This window comes from Mesoplodon bidens, assembly GCF_964165515.1.
Source record: "Mesoplodon bidens genome assembly, chromosome: 8".
NCBI lineage: Eukaryota > Metazoa > Chordata > Mammalia > Artiodactyla > Ziphiidae > Mesoplodon > Mesoplodon bidens.
The window spans coordinates 22,107,870-22,133,546 of NC_138165.1; the positions used below are offsets into that span (position 1 = coordinate 22,107,870).

At 33.1% G+C, this 25,677-nt stretch overlaps 1 protein-coding gene across 1 annotated transcript in view; it reads right to left on the reverse strand.

Moving 5' to 3' along the window:
- AGPS (alkylglycerone phosphate synthase) overlaps positions 1 to 25,677 on the reverse strand; it is a 149,138-nt gene that overhangs the window by 51,827 nt on the left and 71,634 nt on the right. Inside the window, exons 11-13 of the mRNA XM_081243054.1 lie at positions 15,173 to 15,300; positions 5,299 to 5,350; positions 908 to 984 (exon numbers count right to left, since the gene is read on the reverse strand). Coding sequence (XP_081099180.1) covers positions 908 to 984; positions 5,299 to 5,350; positions 15,173 to 15,300 — 257 coding nt within the window. The remainder of the gene's footprint in view (positions 1 to 907; positions 985 to 5,298; positions 5,351 to 15,172; positions 15,301 to 25,677) is intronic.

Below are 25,677 nucleotides of genomic sequence, written 5' to 3' on the forward strand. Positions count from 1 at the left end.
TATCTCACATCATAAAATTGAAATAAAGTCAAACAGTAATAAAGACAAAACGTTTTAAAATTCCTTTTTAACAAATAAGTGAGAGAGAGAAGAAAATGGTCCTAATCATAGTTCTGGAGGAAGATAGGCTTTTCTAAGCTTAAAAGTAATTAAATAATCACAGGAAAGATATAAAAATTAGAAACTTTTGCACCAAAAGAAAAAGAAAGAAAAGAAAGAAACCTTATTAAAAAGGAGTCAACTGACTGGAAAAATTATTTACAACATTTACGAAAAAGGCATCTAATAATTCAATTTTTCAAAAGGCACACAGCAAGGCATTAAACAATTCCCCCGCCCCCCCCAAAAAAACAAACAGTTGTTTGTTTGAAGTTGCTAACCCTAGCAAAATAACCACATTCAACTAATTCACAAAAAATTACATCTAGGAAATACAGGGAAATGGTCAGTCTCATTAGAGTTTCAAGAAATATCAACTAAAATAAAATACTATTTCCCCCCTGGATTTCCTAAATTTAAAACAAAACAAAACAAAAAATCCCATGTATAATAGTAAGGATGCAATCCAAAAATGGCACATATGCATTGTCATGTGTCAGAAGTTTTAAAAAATGAATACTTTAATTCTACTTCTAGATATCTACTATGAAGTAAAAAATTCAAACTATAAAAAATGTTATATGCTAAAACTGTTCAATGCAGTGTTATTTTTAGGAACTTCAAATCTGGGAAAGCTTTTATATTTTCTGAAATTGAATGCATAATTGATTTACTTGATTAAATATTTACTCCAACAAAAAAAATAACAATTATGAAATGTACACAGCAACGTGGAAGAACATAGGTGTGTGTGAGGAAGAGAAGGCAGGAAACAATTAATATACTAAGCATTAAAAAAAATTCTTACCTTTGTAATATAAAACTTTTTTAATCCATCCAAAAATGATGTAAAAATAGAGGAAACCTGAGGTTTAAGAGCATGACCTAAGAAGAAAAAAGTTCATATTTTAAGTTAATAGCAAATTAATTTATCTATGTTTTTCATAAGAGCAAGAGGCTACTTTAATTTAGTATCCTAAAAGAAAGTGAACATTTCCATGACTTTAGTTTTTAAAATCTCCTATGTTATACATATAACATATTGGTATTAAGATCTACATCTTTTAAAAAGTCACAAACAACTTTTTGTTTACCAAACTCCATCTTGGGTTTTTTTTTAAACTCAAATTACCATATGTAATTACTACTACATATAGTTTAGGTTATCTTTCAATGGTATAGTTTATACATAGTAAAATCACTTCATTAATTTTTATTTCATTAGGAACACCCAATGGTGGCTAGTTCTACTTTTATTTTTTTTAATTATGCAGAAACCATTCAGAACTATAACGAAATATGGAATCAATGCCAAGTTTAAGATTGTTTCTTAATTAATTCTTAATTCATCCAGAATTCTTGGCATAAAACTAGTAATTGCTTCCTTAATTATACCCAGAAAGTTAAAATTGCCAAAAAAAAAAGATGGTGTCTCAGAGTCTGTTAAATTAACATCGTTGCCTGCAGATTAAGCTTAGTTGAGTGAAAGTCTTTTACTGTTTTCTCATTGTTTTCAGAGTAGCAACTTCTTAACTCTCATGACTATAACATTTAAGAGTCATGCATCTGGCCTTAGTACTGTGAGCCCAATTCAGAAAGATTTGGTATACCATTTATACAGAATTTTTATAAAGAGTTTTAGAGCCTCTAGTAAATCTAAAATTATCTCCAAATAAAACATTTATTTTTAAAACAGGCTTTAAGGTTTTGGGATTTTGTTTATTTTTAAAGTGTAGATCCCTTCTTTTAAAATAGGTGCAAACTAGCTTTTTTGAAGGAAAAAAGGGAGGGTGGAGAGAGATATTTCTGGAGGAAAAATGATCACTTGCAGTCTTTTTTTCCATTCATCTATTTTTTTAAAGTGAGAATCTGAATCTGTAATATTTATTACATTCTTACAGATTATAATAAGAAACTATACTACATAAAAGACCAAGTAACCAAATAAATCTTAACCAGAAGCTAAGAGTTAGGTAACCATGCTATAACCAAACAAAGCAAAAAACAAACAAACAAAAAATAAAGAGCAGATGACATAGAGATGAACCTAGCAATCTTTTTGAGATACTGGATCACAAGAGGTTTGTTTGGGGATTCTTTTTCTTTCATTGTAACCTGTCAGAGATGTTCTCTAGCATAACCAGTGTTTTTAAAAGATACCATTTCTAGCATGTATAAAGTTAAAGGTAACACATCATCAAAATATTCACTCGCTGTCCCAAATGGAATTCATCCTACTTTAACAGCAACTGGAAACAAATATATAAACATAAATGTGTGACTGGGTGTATCTGATCCTCATAAAAGACTTCTGGTCCACATATTTTTACACAATGTATGAGGATTCCAAATATTACTACTCCGATATGGAATAATCCTTAAGGGTATATGTTCATCTTATCACACTGAAATTTAAATGCACAACTTCTATTAACACTACTGTGAGTTAGTCACATATATCCCTAATATTGAGTTGACATGATAGCTTGATGGAATATGCTTCAAGCATAATTATTGCAAAAGTGATACTAACTTTTAAGTGGGTCTGGTATTAGTATTAATTAAGAGGATATTATTATCTTTTACTTATTCTTAAATTAATGTTGCCTACCGAACTAATTACATTCTAAACATATTCCAGCTATTGTGTTTTATTTTATATAGAAAACAAAGGAACTGGTTCCTAAATTTACTAGCTGGACAGTATGATTAGTGAATTTTGTTATTGTTACAGTGTTAGCTAAATAATTTTAAAGGATTCCATAAATCCTTATGTTTCAAGGAAGTGCTCCAAAGCACTGGAAAAAGTCAGGCTTTGGGGTCAGACAGATTTGGGTTCAACCCCAGCTCCACATATAACTTGTGGACTTTGGCCAAAGTATTTAGCCTGTGAATTGTTTATAAATTGGAAATACAACCTTGAGGAATGGTTGTGTGCTACTGATAATGTGCTTAGCACTACCCTATATGCTATTCAAGATTTTTTTACCCTCTTTTGCTAATTTGATGATTAAGTCAATCAACATGTAAGTGTCTGTTATGTGACAGGTGCAGGACACATAAAAATGAATAAGAAACATCTCCCAAATTTGACAAACGTTAGTTCACAGGAAAAATATGTAGATCGTTTCAATGTACTCAATGATATATATCATTTCAATATACTGAAAATGTATCATTTCAATATAATATATTAAGAGTTGTGTCAAGGAGAGGGGTGATAATAAAATATTAACAACTAATAATAAGGCTTGTGCTGTGTTAACAACCAATACGGTACAAACACTGACCAATCAGCCATACAGTTGGTACAAGGTCCCGGACACCCCTTGCTGTGCTAAGAGTTATTTAGTTGGTTGATCATGAAGTCATGGCAGGATATGTAGGTAGGAAAGCTTCAATGAATACTGAGAAATCAAAAAGGTTACAGACAGCCAAGAAGCATGACCAGATCTGTACTGCTAAAGGATCACTTTGGTGGCCAAGTAAAGGGCAGAAGGAGAGGAGACACACTAAAGACTAGCGAGAGTAGAACCAACATTAGAGCATGTTCCTAGGTACAGTAATGAGAATGTGGAACAAGGATGACAGATAACCAAAAGGATCTTGCTTTGAACCTACATTTAAATTGTTATAGATCCCAATTATAAATAAAATCTGGCCATATCATAATTAGTTTTACATAGGTGTCTATGTCCAACATAGTTTACTATCATTATAGCATATAAATGGATCACACAGTCTTATTAATCAGATAGATACATGGCTCTCTTCAGACCTAGATCTCTGAATGCAGGCCAAAACACAAAGGAGGCTTGGTTTTCATTTGCTTTAACTATTTCATCATTTATAGGACACATTTATCTTAAACTTTTATCAGTAGTATAGTATTTTGAAAGTAATTTACTTAAAGAAATAAAAGCTGTGACTTAGAAGAATCTAATTTTAAAACGAACCCTTGATATGTTATCAACCTGAGTTCCTTAGTTCAATTTCTATATAATTATGATAATCATTCTTCCCTAAATTAAAATCTAAGCTACTCGTACACCAAAGAAAAGCCTGCCTAACTTGGCCTTTAGTATTTATTATTGAGCAATCATTCTGGGACTATTTTGAGGGTACTTAAAGTCTATAAACTTAAATCCCAAACTAAATATCAGCATATGGAAAAATTCAGAAGCAATAAAACTAGAATTGATAAGATGATAAATCGTGTCAGAAAGTTTAATACTTTAAGCAAAATAGGAAGAAAAAGAAACATGGTTAACTGTTACTGAATTCTCCACCTGAATATTCCATGGTCAACTTAAACACAACTCATTTGTAATGTCTTTTCCCCAAAATCATCTCTTCTTCTAGACTGTTATTCAATCCACCAGTCAATCAATCAGACATCAGGAGTTGCCCTAAACTCTTCCCTTTATTTAAACTTCCACATCCAGTTGGCAAACTGTTCTTTGGAAAATCTATTCTTTACTCTCTATCTCCACTGCTGCTGCCTTGAACAAGGCCCCCAGTATTTGCCTCTTTAACCATTTCGACTCCTCCTCCACGCTTGCACCATCCTAATCCATCCTGCATAATGTTAGCAGAATGAGCTTTCTATAAAGCTGATTTATTGTATTCCCTCTATAAAGATATCCCTCTTCTGACAAGATAAAACCCAAATCTATCCTGCAAAGCCCTAGTCCACCCATCCAGCTTTATCTTTTGTAACCACTTTCACCCTACAGTCTATTTGAGCCACACAGAACTATCTGAAGAAGTTCAAACACGCCATTAAGGTTTTACAATTTCATATTTTTTGCTGATAAGCGAACAAAAATTTGGTAGGAAAGAAGAGACTGTCTCAGGCAAACTTCTATTCACCTTTTAAGATTTTGTCTAAGCATCACTCCTTCAAGAAGCCTTTCCCCACGCTCTGGCTCAATCTCAAGCAAAATCAAGTAGGATCAACCCCTCCTTCATCTGCACCAGGGTATCCAGTGCAGTCTTCTTTCACATCACCTCTAACACTCCTGCACTCATTCATTTATACAACTGTCTGTCCTCATTAGACTGAAATTCCTGAAGGACAGGAGCTATGACATTTATCTTTCTAGCTCTGTACTCAGTACTCTTCCTGGCACATAACTGGTGTTTCGTAAGTTTTTGTGGCTTAGTGAGCAAATTTTTAAAGTACCATTCCTTACTTACCAAACTGAAATTGCTGGTTGTCCATGAGGCGAATAGATGCAGGAGCACATCTCTGTTTTAAAAAGATTTTTAAAATGTGATACAAATTTAATACGGTAAAGAAGCTAGACAGGTAGAAAATGAATGTCATCTTTCTGTATTTGAGATTAACAGCTTAGATCCTAAGGATACATACGGGAAAAAAAAATCTTAACTTTTTATATAGTTCTATGACAACAAATAAAACATCAGTGGCTTCTATAAAGTATTTGGAGAGGCGAAATCTATGTACATAATACATATATACATACACATGTTGCCAGATCTTTAATTTATCTGCAACAAGATCTGCTTAATGCCTAGCAAAGACCTGTGGAAATACCTAAAAGAAATATTAGGCCTCAAAGTAGATTATTTTAAAACAAAGTAGAAAACTTATAAACTAAAATCAATGCCTAGAGCATTATGCCACTGATGAACTATAATGTGTCACTGCGCTCTTATACTCTTTTAAAATGAGGAAGATGGTGGTGGCATTTTTGTGGGCCAAAACACTTTAAAACTTTAATTGAGATGTCTTCATAGATAAGGACTTGTTCTTTCTTTTCATTCCTTCTCATAATCCATTTTAAATAGAAAAACTATCAGACAACGTGCAGAATTCTAAGATCTTTCAAGGTTACTTGTATGAAAACAGCAACAAAACTTGAAGCATAACATTATGTATCTAAAACATCTAAAACTGCACCTGTGTTATATTTATCTAGGCACACACTAAAAGCTGCAAGGAAAGAAAAATGAAGAAAGCAAATATTCAAATTAACTTTGTGATGCTACAACACTACCATACAAACACTAGCAAGGTTTAAGTTAGCTACAGTTTTTCCAAAGAATTTAAGTGAGCTTTACCCTAAATGGGATTTTTATATTCTGTGCAACTTTTTAACATGGTTAAACTTCCACCAAGAAGCTGCTTTCAGACCACAAAATTTTGACTGTCATAACCTTTTTAAACATTTATCTTCTGAATAACATTTATCAATAAAATCTTTATCAACACAATGTTGAGATTTATGAAAACAGAATCACTCAAAAGAACAAAACTTATAAATATATACCTTAACTGTGTGTTATAACATTTTTTGCTATTATGTGCTTTTAATTGAACAAATACTTAATTTTATAAAACCACTCATAATACATACTTTATTTTACCCAACAAAATGACTGGTTAGATTCTTATTTTGAACACTGTATAATTTATTTCCTCATCTTTGATACTAAAGGTGAGATAATACAATCTATATTTTTAAAAAGTCATTGCCAAATCTGAAGAACAATATTAGGTAATTTATATACTTAACATAACAATAACCTATTGCCTTACATTTTATAGAATCCTATTGTGTACAAGCTGTTTTCATATGTCTTTATTTAATATAGGAAACAACTTTGTCGGGGTAGCAGAACTGGTATTATCCCCATTTTACAGATGAGGATGTAAGAACCAGAGAGACTAAAAGACATGCCTGAGGTCAAATGACTGTAAAACAGTAAAGACAGAACTAGGACCAAGATACCCTGACAGCTAGATGAACAATATTTCAAATACGCCACACAGCCTCAAATAAAATAAAAAAATTAAAAATCACAAGACACACACAGAGCTTTCAACTCACATTTGAAACAAAAATTACATGAAAACCCTCTTACTTGCTAATTTGCAGTGTTAGTAAAAGTATATTTATAAAATAAAATAAAAAATCTACAACCTGAGTACTTTCAAATCTTGGTATAAACATATCGTTGTAGTTGGGTTAATGCCTCTAAAAACATTACCAGTTTCAAAATACTAAAGGAAAATCAATTTTCCTGAAACATTTTTATTAAAACAGGCACATCAACTTCAAATAAAACAAATAAAGCCTGAGTAGACCAAGTTTCTTTTCTTCATAAAATAAACAGAATATCATATAACATATGTATTTATATGTTTGGGCTTAAGCACACCAGTAAAATAGGAGAAAGAATTCAGAGCCATTCTGTCATTATTAGAAAAAAAACTTTTAAATTCCTACCAACAACTTGTAAATTCCATCTCTTACTGCCACTCAGATTCTACTTCACCTGTATCTACAGCAGGTGTTATTAATGAAAACAACCCACATAGGCACACATATAACAGAAAATGGAAAAAAAGTATATTACATTTATAGTAAATTTCTAGTGGAATTCAATCTCTGAAACAACTAAAATACAATATGTAGGCCTTGATAAGATCTTAGTTTGAAAGACTATCCACAAAATACATTTTGGGGACAACTGGAATAATTGATTATAGAATGGCATTAAGAAATTACTGCTGGACTGACAGATATAGAGAACAAACTAGTGGTTATCAGCTGGGGGGGGTTATAGGGGTGGAGAAGTGGGAGGTACAAACTATTGGGTGTAAGACAGGCTCAAGGATGTATTGTGCAACAAAGGGAATACAGCCAATATTCTGTAATAATTATAAATGGAAAGTAGTCTTTAAAAATTGTATAAAAATTTGGAAATTAATAAAAAAAGAAATACAGGGGAAAAAGTACTGCTGATTTTCTTAGACATGATAATGGTATTGTGGTTATAAAAAAGAACACCTTAATTTTCAGAAGATATATACTGAAGTATTTGGAAGTCAAATGTCATAATGCAACTTAATTTCAAATGGTCAAGGAAAAATACACAAATATGTAAAACAGCAAAAAGTTAGTAATTTTTGCATATACAAGATGAATATACAGGTGACCACTGTACTATTCTTTCAAAGTTTCTGTATGCTTAAAATTTTCAAATAAAAGTTGAAAAAATACGTGAGAAACTTGCTTCAGGGCACTTGCTACATACAGCAACTGATATTCAATTATATTGAACATGATTTTAACTTGACAGCTGAGTTATATAAACTAGTCAGTCATCTACTGTTCCTATTTATACTGAGGCAGAGTTGATGATTACGTACTAATATATCGAAAAAAGAATTAAAAGCTACAGAAAGCTTTTTGTATCTAGATAATAAATACTAAATTCATTTTCAACACTGACTTTTAAAAATTATCAAAATCAAACCAACAGCTTTAGTAAGTCTCATGTTTTAATAGTGCCACATTTTTTAAAAAGTCAGTGAATGGAGTTTTTCAGTTATTGTCACAAGTAAATTCTCATAAGCAAAGCACAGCATCAAGATTGCTTTAGATTCTCCAGAAAATAATCTGTAAATCACCATGCATCATTCTAAAAGTACAAAGGAGGAAAAGTTTCTTAGAATTTTAAATCAGAAGTCATGACACCTAATTAAATAGGAGTCCTTATAATCAAAAAACCAAAATAATATTACTATTCTTAAAAAACAATATTCAAACTAGGTTACTATACTTACAGTTAAGATTAGGTTATATTTTAATGCTATAAAACTACTTTGGTAAGTTAAAAAAATTCAAAATAACTCCTTTAAAAGTTAAAGACATCACAAATTCTAAGAATCTGAGCTCTAAATTCAATCCCATGCTATACAATTATGCTCTGCTAGAGTATTCCATAGATGAGGAAAGGGGAAAAGGGTCCTTGAGTTAAAGTGCCCCCTGGTGGTAGGTGATCAGAACTAACCTGAGAGGGGATATTTTTACCTAGAAATTTTAATGGTGGGTTGATGATACATTCAGGGTAAACAAAAATTGCTTACTTGAAGTGGAGTTAATGAAATAACTGATTTTGTTTTTATTATGATAAATGCACTCTGACTAAAATCGCTCAGGTCACCTGCTTGTACTTTATACTTTAGTAAATAGTCTAAAAAATCATATGAGAAACTCATTATGGACTAATAAATAAATATCAATATCTTTGTTTTATCTGAGCAAAGAAGAAATGAATAAACCACAGTGACCTCAAAGCATGGGTATAAGACTAAGTCAAATTGCTGCCAACTTCTTCCCTTTAATGACACTACAACCAGGAATTTACTTGAATACATAACCTGAAAAATAAAAAACCACCACTCTAATTAGTCTTATTTACTTAGTAGAATTCTCAGCACTAACTTAAAAAGCAACCTCTTTCTCAATCTAACCATTTTCTCAAAAAAAATAGGCCCTATAAGAAACACATCAAAAGATTTCTGCAACATTTGTTTTTATGGAACTAAGTCATATTGCTTTCTTGTCACAGGGAAAACCAGATCTCGCACTTCAGATGATACACACTTTGTTCGAGGAGGTATCTTAGTTTACTAGCTACTGGCGAAAGAAATTCAATATTAACATGTTTCATACGTCTGCATGATTTCTTCTAAGTTCATAAGGATAAACTATAAAATATAAGCACTGAGTGGCAGTCCTATATCTCTGGTATCTTGGTTAAAAACTGAATAACCTTTGAACTGAAAAGGTTTGTTTCTTCAAGGAATAAATCAACTTTCAGTATAGACTCTGGAATGGCCCTAGTTCCTGAGCCTTAAAACTATTCTGGAGATAGTCTACTAAACCCCTTGTACACGGCTATACAAAAATTTAAGCACAGAAAATTTTATCATGATATGCAGTATCTTTGGTGACTGTTAGAAGACAGAAACCATGTCTATTTAACTTACGTAATATCAACTGCACTATGTTGGATATAAAGTTAAAAGCATACTCTCCCACATAAAAAACACAATAAAATAATTGATATTAATTTAATAAATTAATTTTAAAAGTTCAAAAAAGGATATGTAAAAGAATTCTGTTAAATACAAATTTCTAGGTATAAAAGCTTAAAATGTAGACAGAATTAGTTCTTCCTCTAATAATAAATCAGAATTGACACCACAGATGAAATCATGCAATATTTAAGGCTATTGGTAAACTGGTTAATCCTATTAGAAAGGATATACTGGCTTATAGCCAGGAATCTACATTGTAAACAAGAACTTTTTTAGCAAGAGAATTATCTCTTGGTTTTAAAGAATGAAACAAATACATAATACAGGGTAGATATTTCCCTCCACTTATGTTAAGGGAAGGGGCAAAAGTTAATGCCAAACAGTCTCCTGGTCAAAACTGTACATTTTCAGTTTAGTAAAGGTATAATGACTAGAGCATGTCTCATAACTGTCCTCAAGTCTGATACATTTTGCTGGATCACACAGTAAAGAATCCAATTAACCAAACATTTGGCTAGGTTATTCTCTTTGCTTCAGAGGGAGAAAAACGTGACATCAAAAAATGATTTAAAATAACAATTCCATTTTCTATATGTAACAAATTATCTCCAAGAATTATCACTTAATATAAATAAGCTTTAAATGTTTTACAATATAAGTGCTAAACCTAACTCCTTTCGATTTATTTGAACCCCTACAGGATAAATCAAGTTGAAAACAGAACAATTTTCAGAATTAAGATATAACAGTCTGAAGTGTCAGACATGAACTATGTATATCTTCTGAAATTACGGTCTAAACTCACTAGAAAAAAATACCCTATCAGTTTAAAATTGTTTAAAATAAAAGTGACGGTAGGTAGAAAGGGCCATCCTTGTCAAAAGAAAAAGCTGCCTTTTAATCTGTAATTCTAAAAACCTAGTTCTGATACTGTGAAATACAGTTTTCAGAGGAATTTGTACTAATCCATGCCACAGACAGTCAATGTTTCCTCATAATGGAACAAATTGGTCCTCTCTCAATACCACAAGGCATAACTCCTAAGTTTTTTTTGGCAAATGGTGGGGGAAGATCCCAAACTTTAAAAATTGCCTTTGAACTTGTTTCAACACTCCATGTTCCCTGCAACCCTTGTAAAAACATACTTGCCATTTTAAAACAAACAATAAAAGAGAAAAATAAAATATTATATCTGACACTGATATTCTGATTAAAAAACACAATTTTCCCCCCTCTTGAGAGGCTACAGTAGGAAATCTACTCTCTGAGAAAATCTTAAAAGCCACTTACCCATCTACTGAGTAAAGCTGGAGATTCTACTGGACTGCCACTTATGAGATAGAATCACATTAATCTTCCACTAAATCTTCCTTTCTAGCTCCTCACAAGGCAGTGAAGTACTGAAAGAGGACAATTCCTCACATGGACAAAGATCAGATGAGTGATCTTAGTAGAATCCTACTGCTGCCAGTATAAAGTTGCTTTATTTATTTCCTTCAGTAAGAATAGTGATAAAAATATACACAGAGCCCACTTAGCTATCTGTGAACAATCATGTCCGCTCCTTTCCAAAAGATACTCATCCAAAAGCAACCTGAGTCTGAAAATAGTGCAAAAATGGAAGTGCTATGAAATGACAGTGAGGAATTACAGGCAGCCAGCTCATTACTCAATCAAGAATTTGGCACAATTGTAAACCATGTACCATCTATTTTAATGGATCCTAATTTTCTTGCTACCAACTGAAATTCCAAATCACAAATTGAACAATGACTAGTGCCAAAACCTGATAATTTTCTCAATTTCTCTGCTTGAGAATACTGTTATAGAGCAGGGCAGCATATACAGTACCATTCTTGACACATGAGATTTGTATACTCTATAAACTAATATATAAATGTCCCTAAACATAATACATTTACCCATTTCCAGGAAAGGGAATGCCTCTCTATATGTGCAGTATAACAAGAGTAAAAAATGCAGGTTCCCCAAACAGTGGAATATTTCCAAATCCCAGTTAACTATTCTTAGCAACTGTTTCATTCGTAAGAGCAACATTTGAGAATGAAATATTATCTATCTAGACTTTTCAATCAGTTTCAAGTAAGGCAAGCTTTCCAATTACATGGTATTTATGTCTCTAAAAATTATCTATTACTAATTACAGAGAACCAAATTATTAAAACCATAGATTAGAAAGGAGCTTCTTTTTGACCTGGTTTTTAACCACAGGGTGGCACTTTCTATCAGTCATCACCTTTATCCCAAGATATATATATTCAATATAGTTTTGTGTAGTGAATTTAGATTATGGTCATATTGTAAATATCCAAAGAATTTTTTTAAAAAAACTTTTATTGACTTATGCAAAGATGAAGGAAAATGTTACCACCTGCCTTTCATTATCACAAGTAGCTCTTATCTGTTACTTTCTATCAGGAGCATATTAAATTGTAACAAAAACCGCACCAAATTGCACCAACTATTTATGTTTAAATTCAATATTTCCAATTTTAGTGAAATAATAAATTAAGGATTTTGACATATTTGTACACCATTTCTCATTAATGAAACCTAAGACAGATTTACATGTGAGTATTTTTAATGCGGAAAAGCAGATGGAACACTCAGGAAAGCATAAAATATGTCTACTTCTATTCCAAAGATCATATAACAACACTTTTTAACAAGTCTACTAAATCTGTGTTCAACAGAAGGGAGGTATTGTGAAGGGCAGAGCTGGCCAACATAGACTGAGTGTGTACTCATTAAGATCTTTTGTTAAAAATACATAAAAATCAGACTCGTTTTATAAATTCTATAATTATTTTAAAAATCTAATTTGGCATTCATGTTTATTTTGCCATAAAAAAAATGGAGGCAATAATGGTCAACTAAAAACCTGTCATTCAAAACTTGAACAAGAGGGACAATATAAACTGTATCTTTAATAATAAAGCTTTTCTTGGAGGGGATATAGTCAAGCTTGACAAAGATGAAAAGTAAATAAAAATAAAAGTACCTAACACAAAGAATGAACTACAATACAAAGTGAAAACACTAGAATAAAAAATATCTCAGGGCTTCCCTGGTGGCGCAGTGGTTGGGAGTCCGCCTGCCGATGCAGGGGACACGGGTTCGTGCCCCTATCCCGGAAGATCCCACATGCCGCAGAGCGGCTGGGCCCGCGAGCCATGGCCGCGGAGCCTGTGTGTCCGGAGCCTGTGCTCCGCAACGGGAGAGGCCACAGCGGTGAGAGGCCCGCGTACAGCAAAAAAAAAAAAAAACAAAAACAAAAAAAAACAAACAAACAAAAAAAAATATCTCATTAAGGAAGATTTGAAATTAATCAGAAAATATAAACTATTTATGGAAAATATTTGCTTTTATTTTGATTTTTAATTGGTGAATTTATGGTTATTTTCTTAAAAAGAACAAAAAAAAAACCTAGTTTCCCATTCTTCTAGGAATGAATTCACTGGCAAAACCGTAAGGCTCTTCAAGTACTTCTTTTGTTTCTTAATACCTGAGGTATCTTAAATTCGAAGTTACTTCCTTGGCCTTTAAGTGATGGAAGGGTTTAGCAACAAGTTATCAGAACACACGTGAACTTTACCTCTCGGTGCTCAAATATTTACATCTAAAACTTATCTCCACTCCTTTACTCAATAATTCTACTTTTAAATATTACTGCCATCTCGTTATTTTAGCAAACATAGCATAATACTAGCTCCTTAACCGTAACATAATATCCTCAAAGTTCAAGTGAATTAGGGGCTCTTAAGGATTTCAACAACATCACTTCTGCGTTAACATCACCAAAGGAACCTGCCACGAGTTCAAGAATGTGCATTCCACGACTATATGTCTTTTAAAACTCTCCCTTTACCTAGGAGTAAGACAACCAAGATTAAGGAGCCTATGACTAAATCTTGATGGGGGAAAAAGCAATCTAATGATAAGTAACTGAAGCTACTTGGAAATTATAAAAATTACCCTTCTCAACTGTTAGATTAGGTGATCATATAGTTGGACTTCTTAAAAGTGAGAAACTGTAAGAAAGAATGAGTGTCTCAGAAGGCAAAACTGAGTGTATGGAATAAAGAGCACTGGAAATGGTAAATATGTGGGTAAATTTAACATTTTTTTTACTCATTTTATATTTTTTTAAAACATTAATAGTGGTTTGGTTCTCTTGGAATGGTATGAAGATAAGACTCAGTACCTTACAAAGTCCGCAATGAAACGGAGTACTTGCTAGATACCACTCTTTTTCCTTATCAGATCCTCCCTCCACCCTACTCTGAATATGCAGAAGCTGACCTATATGGGTCACATCAGAAAGCTCCCTTGCACTCAAGATTCAAATTGGGTATAGCTGATGGGAAGTATTAAAGAACTCTGAGTTTGGAGAAAGCAAGAAGAGAGAGGCTGGAGTATATTCCCTTGACTTCCTCCCTTCTGGGAAATGTTGAAATAAGAATTTTTTCACAAACCATTATAGGTTAAACAATGAACCAAGTGTCTAAAGAAACGCAAGAATTCCACACTGATACACACAACTAACGCAGAAATAAAATTACTTGGCATTATTTAGTCTTTTAAAAACCTTGACAATATATCCCTTTTTTTAAAGAAGGGGAAAGTGGGAATTCTTCTTAGTTTATATCTAAATATCTTGTATTATGTTATATTATATTACTTAATTTAAAATATAGCTTAGGAAATATTAAAAAACAAGTAAGGCCTAGTAGCAGCACATTCTAAGAATTGATAAAGTTTGATTACTTATATTTAATTTCTGTATTTTGGGGCCATTAATATTCAGCCAATTATTTTAATTTCAATAAATATCAAGAAAAATGCAACATTACTGCAATTAATCACAAAATATCTTACCCAAAAATAACTTAAGAAAACATTCAACAAAAGGCAGAGACATTTGAAGCCATCAACTCAGGTACATACCTTACCTTGTCTTAAAATTGTACAGCATTCTTTAAACCAAGAAATAGGTGTATAATTACTCAAAGAAATAGGAACTGAACTTAAAGGGATGATTTTACAACATTACCTTTTCATATAGAACTGGGTAAAAATCACAAATATAACACAACTAAATATGAAGATTATATGTGACATATCAAAATTAATTATGCAGCAGAATTTTTAAAATATAAGTATATATGGGTGGGTTTTTGTTTTTGTTTTTACCTGTTTTGCAATTTCTCTTAAACAGGCTACTCCTCGTTCAAAATTAGGGAAAGCTACTGAGCCATACTTTTGGTATTCAGGGATTGGTCTGATTTTTATTGTAGCTTCTGTTATCACACCAAGAGTTCCTGAAAAAGAAGGGGGAATAATCCAATATATCACATGCCAATTTTCTAAATCATATTTAAATCTACTTTATCTATTTATTCTACTAATTTATTCTATTAATCATATTTAAATCTATTTAATCTATTCTATGTGGGGAATAATGGCTACTCAAGTCCTTCTAGAAAAACATCTAAGCAAATTTTATAATTTCTAAAAAAAGTTTTTGGAATACATTTTTCTTAGTTATGTATAAATATTTTAAAACATTTTTAAGGTAACCTTTCTCCAAAGAGGTTAATTTTCAATAGTTTTTAAAGTATTACAACTTATTAAAATTTAAATCTGAAAAACAACAGGTTTTTATATCTCATATGCATTCAAACAAAAGTATATTTTGATAGTTGAACCTATTTTTACTATGACAACAATTTATTGGGGCAAAAAGAATCTAATTTTCTATGAGAATTTAAGTTGACAGAAGAAATTAGAGAGACTATTACACTTTGCCTTTTTTCCTAAGAATTCATACGAAGAAAAGATAAAGGCAATATTAAGATGCCCTTAGAAGAAAAAAAAACATATTTCAGAGACAAAATAGTTATAAATAGCTAACAGAAGAGGACCATCAATGAAACAAATGTCCTTTTCTTTATTACATGGAGGAGTGGAGGACAAATCAGAGAGAAAAAATGCAAGTTAAATATAACTACATGATCTAAATAGCTATGCTAAACTATTTGAAGAGACATGGTTAAAAATAATTGCATTCAAAAAGCCAAGCTTTCAAAATCAGTGCTTTCTAATGTACAAATGATATGAATTATTATTAATACTATTAAGTAAATTTTCTGAGAATCATGATAAAAGAACGAAAGGGAAATCCGAAATTATAGAACTTAATTACAATACTAGAAATAAGTTAAAAGTATCACAAAAATCAATGCTTCCAATAAATTTATAATATACCTAAAATAAAATGTTAATATATAATACTGTAGAAGATTAAAAACTACGAGTCCACAAAGGGTAAACTATATTATATCACAATATGTTTGTCAAATATACAAATGATTTCCTACTTAGATAGCAAATACAACCCTATTATGATTTGCAAAATCACAAAAGCTCTGCAAAGTTGACCTAATATTTGAATAAAAAGATAGATATATCTTGTACATTTTAAAAGATAGTAAGAGTGACTAGACTTTCTTTTTTATTTTAGCATCTTTATTGCAATATAATTCACAGACAATAAAATTCACCTATTTAAAATGTAAAATTCAATGGTTTTAAACTATTTACAGATATATGCAACTATCACTACTAAGTTTACAACATTTTCATCACCCCAAAAAATAAATCCCATACCCATTTTCCCCACACACACCTCAGCCCTAGACAAACACCAGTATACTTGGTCTCTAGAAATTTGCCTATTCCGAGCATTTCATATAAACAGAATCTTACAATATGTGGCCTTTTGTGATTGGCTACTTTCACTTAAATGTTTTCAAGGTTCATCCATGTTGTAGCATGTACTAAGTACTTCATTCCTTTTAATTGCTGGATATTATTCCATTGTATGGTATGGACATTTGGGTTTCTACTTTTTTTTTTTTTAAACTCGATTACCAGCTTGTTATAAAAGGAAACAACTCAGGAACAATCAAACAGAAGAGATGCACAAAACAAAGTATGGGGGAAAAGGTGCAGAGTTCCCAAGCCCTCTCCAGATACACCACCCTCCCAGCACCTCCATGTGTTTACCAACCCAGTAGTCCTCTGAAACTCATAATTTAGGGATTTTTATGGAGGCTTCATTACACAGGCATGATGACTAAACCACAGATCACGGGTGACTAATTCAACTTCCAGCTGCTCCTCTCCTCTCCTCTCCCGTCCCCCCCTAGAGGTCAGGGAGTGAGGCTGAAAGTTCCACAGGTTTCCATATTTTGGCTACTATGAATAATGCTACTACAAATATAGGCATACAAGTTTGTATGTGGATATATGTCTTCCTTTCTCTTGGATAGATACACGAACTTTCTTAATTTCAAAAAAACCTTTGACCCTATTCCATGTAACACTCTACCTCAGCTACCTTTCCTGAGACTAAGTTCTAGGCACGTGCAGCTAAGAGGTGAGGAGGGGCTCACTTCTTGCACCCAGCCTAAATTGGTGGGACGGAGGCTCTACTTTGAGTGATGCACTAAGTCTATGGTCCCAACCCTTTGCCCTGGCCTGTAAAGGGCTGGTATCTTGCCAGGAGAAGCAAACCAAGACCTACTTTCCTTCCTCCTTCTCCCCAGCACTTAGTTTCTAAAGGAAGGGTGTCCTCAGAGAAAACCATGCCACTGTTCCCACACCCACCTCCACAGCCTTAGCTCAGAGATTTTGCCCGAGGAAGAAATAAGCCATAGAACAGCTCCCAATCTTTTTTTCAAAGATTATTTGCAACAGAGCATGAAGAAGTTCAAGAAGTTTCAAGAATACTCTTGAAAACAGTGGAGGATGTGGTAAAAGGTAATTGGGAAGACACAGATAAACTTACTGGAGATACAGGCAAAATTGCAGGTCAGCTGTTTGCCTGGTAGAAACCTGGGGATACTGGAAGTCCTAGGTACAGCGACCAGGCAAGAGAAAAAAATAAAAGGCATAAAAACTGGAAAGGAAGAAGTAAAACTGTCTCTATTTGTAGATGACATGATTTTACATATGGTTGACTATACCATGCCATTTTATATAAGAGATAAACATCTGCAAATTCTGGTATCTGCAGGGGTTTCTGGAAGCAATCCCCTGCAGATACTGAGGAACAACTGTACAGAAAACCCTAAAGAGTCAACCAAAAAACTATTCAAACTAATCAGCAAATTCAGTACAGTTGCAGGATACAAAATTAACATACAAAAATCAGAAGCGTTTCTATACATTAACAGTGAATTTTCTGAAAGAGAGATAAAGAAATTGATCCCATTTACAAGAGCATCAAAAGCAATAAAATACTTAGGAATAAATTTAACCAGGGAGGTAAAAGATCTCTATTCTGAAAACTAAGACACTGATGAAAAAAAAAATTGAAGAAGACACAAGTACATGGAAAGGTATCGTGTGTGCATTCATGGGTTGAAAAAATTAGTATTGTTAAAATGTCAGTACTACCAAAAGACATCTATAGACTCAATGCAATTCCCGTCAAGATTCCAATGGCATTTTTTATAGGAAAAAAAAAAACACACTCCTAAAACTTATATGGAACCACAAAAGACTCCAAATAGCCAAAGAAATTCTGAGAAAGAAGAATAAAGCAGGAGGTATCACACTTACTGATTTCAAGCTATACTCTAAAGCTATAGTAGTTAAAAGAGTACGGTACTGGAATAAAAACAAACAGATCAATGGAACAGAATCAAGATCTCAGAAATAAACCCAAGCATATACAGTCATATAATATTTGACAAAGGAGCTGACAGTACTCAAAGGAGAAAACACAGTCTCTTTAAAAATGGCGCTGGGGAAACTGGACATTGATATGTAAAAGAATGAAACCGGACCCCTACCTCACACCACTCGAAAAAACCAACTCAAATGTTTAAAAGCTTGTATGTAAGATATGAAACCACGAAGCCCCCAGAAGAAAACACAGGGGAAAAGCTCCCCGACATATGTATTGGTAATGATTTTTTGGAAATCACACCTAAAGCACAAGCAACAAAATAAAAAACAAATAAGTGGGACTACATCAAACTAAAAAGATTCTTTCTGCACAGCAAAAGAAACCATAAACAAAGTGAAAAGACAACCTACAGAATTGGAAAAAATATATGCAAACTATTTATCTGATAAGAAGTTAATATTTAAAATATATAAAGAACTCATACAACTCAATAGCAAAAAACAAATAATGCAATTAAAAAAACAGGCAAAGGACCTGAATAGACATTTTTCCAAAGAAGATATACAAATGGCCAACAGGTACATGCAAAGATGTTCAATATCACTAGGGGAAGGCAAATTGAAACCACAAAGGGATATCACCTCACACCTTCCAGAATGGCCATTATCAAAAAGATGAGAAATAACAAACGCTGGCATGGATATGGAGAAAAGGTAACCTTTGTGCACTGTTGGTAGGATTATAAATTGGTGCAGCCACTGTGGAAAACAGTATGAAGGTTTCTAAAAATATTAAACATGAAACTACCATATGATCCAGCAATTCCACTTCTGGGAATATATCTGAAAGAAACAAAAACACTAACTCAGAAAGATATTTGCACCCCCCATGTTCATAGCAGCATTAGTTACAATAGCCAACCACAGAAACAACCTAAGTGTTCATCAATGAATGAATAGATAAAGAAGTTGTGGTACATATATACAATGGAGTATTATTCAGGCATAAAAAAAAATGAGGAAATCCCACCATTTATGACAACATGGATAGACCTTGAAGGCATTATGTAAGTTAAATAAGTCAGATAGAGGAAGACAAGTATTATATGATTTCACTTTTATGTGGAATCTAATAAAAATAAGCAAACAATAAAAATACACCAGGGGCTTCCCTGGTGGCGCAGTGGTTGAGAGTCTGCCTGCCGATGCAGGGGACATGGGTTCGTGCCCCGGTCCGGGAAGATCCCACATGCCACGGAGCGGCTGGGCCCGTGAGCCATGGCCGCTGAGCCTGCGTGTCCGGAGCCTGTGCTCCGCAATGGGAGAGGCCACAACAGTGAGAGGTCGGTGTAGCGCAAAAAAAAAAAAAAAAAAAAAAAAACACCAAACTCACAGAAAAAGACATCAGATTTGTGGTTACCAAAGGCAGAGGGTAGGGGGAGGAAGGTGGTCAAAAGGTACAAACTTTCAGTTATAAGATAAATAAGTATCAGGGGTGTAATGTACAACATGATGACTACTATTAACACTGCTGTATGATATACAAGAAAGTTGTTAAGAGAGTAGATCCTCAGAGTTCTCATCACAAGAAGAAATATTTTTTCTTTTTTTTTTATTGTATCTATATGAGATGATGGATGTTAACTAAACTTATTGTGGTAATCATTTCACAATATATGTAAATCAAACCATCATGCTGTACACCTTAAACTTATACAGGGATGTATGTCAATTATTGCTCAATAAAACTAGGGTAGGGGGGAACAGTGGGGAGGAACCCTCCTAAGCTCACAAAAAATCTCAAACAATAACCCTAGGAACTATCCTTTCTAAGGGATACATTTTAAATAGGTGAATTTTATGGTATGTGAATTATATCTCAATAAAACAAAGGAAACTTCAGAATTATCTTCTTAAACAAGGAGCTATGAGCCATACATTTTAGAAATAGGGGTATTTTTAGAAACAGGTATCTTAGCCTACAGAAAGAGTCTAAATGAACTCTAAACCTTTGCCAGAAAGAGGCATAAGGCTGACAGACTATGCTGCCTTCTCATCCACCAACACAGAATTATCTATTACACCTGTTCTTTCTTACCAAGACAAGTAGTATCACTTTAATTTTTAAAGTTGCTAATTCTTCTGCCACTATACTGACACCATCCCTAAGCTTATTTGTAATTTTTTCTACTCTTTTCAACATTTTTCGAAGTTCCTGGTACTCATAGAATTAACACCTCATGCTGAAAGTTGTTTCTACAAACAAACTGAAATTTGTCAGGCATAAGCTCCTAAAGGCATGAATCATCTTTTCTATTTATTCTAATCTCTCCGCAGACTACAGAAAACTTTAATAAATACTTGTTCAAACTCAAAAGTCACCAGGTTGAAATTCATTAAGGAAAAGAAAGTTGGGGGTTGGGGATGGGAGAGAGGTCCAAGAGGGAGGGGATATATGTATACATATAGCTGATTCACTTCATTGTACAGCAGAAACTAACACAACATTGTAAAGCAATTTTTCTACAATAAAAAAGTAAATAAATAAATAAACTCAAGCGGGAAAACTGTGAAAAGAAAAGAAGGTTAGTATAAGCCTTGATTTTAGACAGGAAAATTTCTCTATTTAAAATTAAACTCCAGGGACTTCCTTGGTGGCGCAGTGGTTAAGAATCCGCCTGCCAAGGCAGTGGACAAGGGTTCAAGCCCTGGTCTGGGAAGATCCCACATGCCGCGGGGCAACTAAGCCCGTGCACCCCAAATACTGAGCCTGTGCTCTAGAGCCCACAAGCCACAACTACTGAGCCCATGTGCCACAACTACTGAAGCCTGTGTGCCTAGAGCCCGTGCTCCACAACAAGAGAAGCCACTGCAAGGAGAAGCCTGCGCACCACAACAAAGAGTAGCCCTCACTCACCGCAACTAGAGAAAGCCCACACGCAGCAAGGAAGAACCAATGCAGCCAAAAATAAATAAGTAAATTTTGAAAAAAATTTTAAAAGAATCTTAAAAAAAATAAAAATAAAAAAAATTAAATTAAACTCCAAGTTCCTGACTTTTTGTGAAATATTTCTTTACATCCAAGAAATAAAGCCATTTGAAAATATTTCAATAAATTACCGCATAAAATATAACCTAAATATAATCCAAAGAAAAAGTTAGAAACCATTTAAAAGCCAATCAGTGAGGGTCTGCTTAAATAGAACAGAGTACATACCAGTGGAATATCAGGTAGCTGCCAAAAAGAATGAAGTGGTTCTAAATGTGATGATTTGAAGTGAGCGTTATAAAATTAAGTATAAATCAAAGAGTAGTAAACTCCCATTTGTGTTTTTAAAAACACATACATATACGCTTAGAAATAGCAAAAGTGTTTATTCTGTGCAAGGGAGATGCCTAAAAAACAGGGATAGAAGGCAGATTTTTCCCTATACATCTTTTGTACCTTTTGAATTTTGTATATGTATGTACATATTTTAACTTTGTACATGTAATTACTTATTCAAAAAGTTTATTTTAAAATATATATGTATAAAACATTGGCAAACTTTCCTTAAAATTCTAATTCTACACCCAAATTCTACGGTACTAGTAAGAAGTGACCATGCCTTAAATTTCTGTACACCCATATTGCCTCATACGTATAGCAGACATTCTAAAGTGGTAAAACCCACCATAACACTATAAGTAAGGTTAAAAAATAAAAATTAGTAAAATGAGACTTTGCATTGTTGCAAGGTTAATGAAATGACCAAGGCAAGTCTGTGCAACTATCCAGCTATGAGTTCTGCAGCAGGGGTTAGGGGTTGGGGGGGGGGTCCCCACTGTAAAAGGAAACTCCATCCAAGTCCCAAATGCAGTCTGGCACAAGGCAGTTCTTCCATCCACACTTATATTCAAATTAATCCAATCATAAATGTTTACATCTAAACTCACTTCATTGAAAGGCTCACTTCTGTTGGGCTTTATTATATTTATTGATTCTTTTGCTCTGGGAATTTTATGTCAGTGGAGTGAAATAAAACTACTTAGATTACTTATCACTTGATTATATGCACATTATACCAATATTTTATATCCACTTTATATAACTGTAAACAACTCCATGGCAATGTGATATCATAGAGGCTTATATGTCATTCACTTTTCTTTGTTTCAATAAAAATGTTACTGTAAATTTTAGAATTTTCTGTTTTATAATTTCAAATATAGTGTTCTTAAGAAAACTGAAAGCTTCAACTACTAGCTAATACAAAATGCAAGTATTTGCTTGATGTAAATAAAATCTTTCATAATTTGAAACTATACGTTCAGGTGACCTCAGGACTGAGAAGAAAGGTAATCATTTGATTCTGAATCTTCCCTCTCCCTCTACCCCCCTCCCCCCAAACATGAAAATCAACAAGGAAAACAAATAAAACCACACAGGACATACACTTTAGTATTAAAAGGAGATAAGAAAACACTATGACTTTCTAATTACCCATAAGTAGAGATAAAAAGAAAAAACTCCAACAGACCTTCTACAGCCTTCCAGCTGCTACAAGCATATAAGGGCAGAAAGTGAGTAAGGGGGGATTTAGAAGACTCCTTAAGAAAGAGTAGAGGGTAGCGGAGGACTTAAAGTAAGCAGAGACTAAATCAACCCCAGAAAGCACAAGTGCAACAATAAACTCCAAATACTGTATAAGACTTGGTAATCCATAACCCTGGCTATGAGGAGGGTTTGAAAATGGAAGGAACTAGAAATGACACCCTTGGAGAAGTAAGGGAAGTATCTTCAAAGAAGCATAAAATTAGAGGAGTGTGGTACTCCTTGGAGACAAGGCAGTGGAGGGAAAGAATAAAATTAGGAGGAAAATTAAAGATCTGATAGAAATGAAAGAGACATAGGACATGCCATGGCTCCTCCCACCAAAAACACCACCATCTATAAAGCAAATAGCACAAAAGAGGGTAGAAGTGACAGAACAGAACACGTTCAAACTAGGAACCCTTTCCAAGTAATAACAGGAACAGAAAAAAACAGACCAAATCCATACAAAACTACTGCAAAACATCAGAAAATGGAAATAATAGCTTTTCTGCTGATGAAAAGTATCCCCCACAAAACCAACCATGATCCTGAAGAAAACTGTAAACACAACATTTCAAACTCAATTAAACACTGTCAAACAAGCATTTGGGGATATGAAAAAATAGCTGAATTAGAAACATAAACACTAAAAACATAAATGGACAAAAAACAAGATAAAATGAAATAAAAGATGACCAAACTCAGGGAAGAAATAGAACAACAAAACATAAAAAAAAAAAATGAAGGCTGGGTTACAAGGTATCCAAAGGAGAAGAGAGAATAGATTCAAATGAAAATTTAATACAGGGCATTGAAGAAAAGCAAGAAAATAACCCAGAGAATGAAAATAAAATAAAGAAAGAAGTTGAGAAAAAAAGAGAAATCATGGTTGAAATGGAAAATAAGCAAAGAAAGCCAGACAAATGTATAATTGGTGTCCCTGAAGAAAAAAAAATCAAAACAGCAGGGGGAAGGGAATCCAAAACCCTAATATTTAACTCTACAATCCAAAGAAAAACTTTACAGAAATAAAAGAAGACCAGCATATACACAGAGAAAGGGTCCACTGGGTACCAGAGCAAAATGACCCACAACAATCAACTCTGAGTTGTAAAAGTAAACTTTAACGATAAAGAAAAAAAAAAATCCTCACTGCCTCCCGGCAAAAAGTCAAGAGAATTGGCATTAGATTTCTTTAAAACAACATACAAAACCAAAGCAACAATGGAATAGTATTTTCAAAAAACAAGGAAAAAAAAGTGTGACCCATGAATATTAAAGCCACTCAAGCTGTCCTGCAGGTATCAAGGTCATATAAAAGTAGTTTAGAACATTCCAGAACTCATGGGATATATGAATGTGCTTTTCCTGAGGAATCTACTAAAGGATGAGCTTTATTTAATCAAAAGATGAAGTAAAACTACACAGAAGGACTGATAGTAAGCTTTTCATCTATTTCATTTTAGAGCAAAGGCTAAAACAAGGGTGGGTAACGAGTTAAAAAAAATGTACTTTTAGCCATTTTTCAAATAAAAGAGCAAATCATTATAAGTTACTAGTAAATTCCACATATAGGAAAAGAATATAAAACATTTCAAATGCTTTATTTATTACGGTTTTCATTAATTGATCATGATACTATAACATCTAAAATGGGAGGAACCTGCTTCTCAAAATAATCATTATGAAAAATTCATAACACAAAACAAGATAAACACATTAAACTTAACTTGGTTAACCACATGTGGAACTCAGCAGGATGGGGGAAAATAGGTTTTTTTATAATGGTGATGCTTTCAAGGCTGTCATCAAATGATTTAACTATAGCAAAAGAAAGTATTTTCTAAAGCTCAAGGAAAAGTTTATGATTCATATTTAAGGCAGGAGGTTAGTATTTAGATAGTTCAAAACAGCAGAGAAAATACATATTATAAAAGAATATGATTTCACATAAATTAACTCTCTCAGTCATGCTGTCTCCTGGCCTATATTAAGATTACTCTATATCCACATACATACAGAAATGGGGATTAGGGACCATAAATATACTTATAAAGATCACTGATGCCAAAATAATAAACAGCCACAACAGTTTAACATTTGTTGAGTACTCACTACATGCTTATAAACTGTTTAGCATAATTTCGTTTGACCCTCTCAAAAAGCTGTTGAATATAGATACTTTTATTACCCCCAGTTTACAGCTGAGGACATTGGGCATAGAGAACTACCTAATTTACACAGTCACAGAAATATAAATGGTAAAACCAGGATTGAAATCCAGATCTGAAAGATTTCAAGGTTCATGCTCTTAAATCAGTATGGCATTTTGCATGGATATTTATAATAAAATCTCATTTAAATATAGTAACTTACCCTTGTACATATTTTTCTAATAAACTGTATTTCTTTGCTTACTTTATTA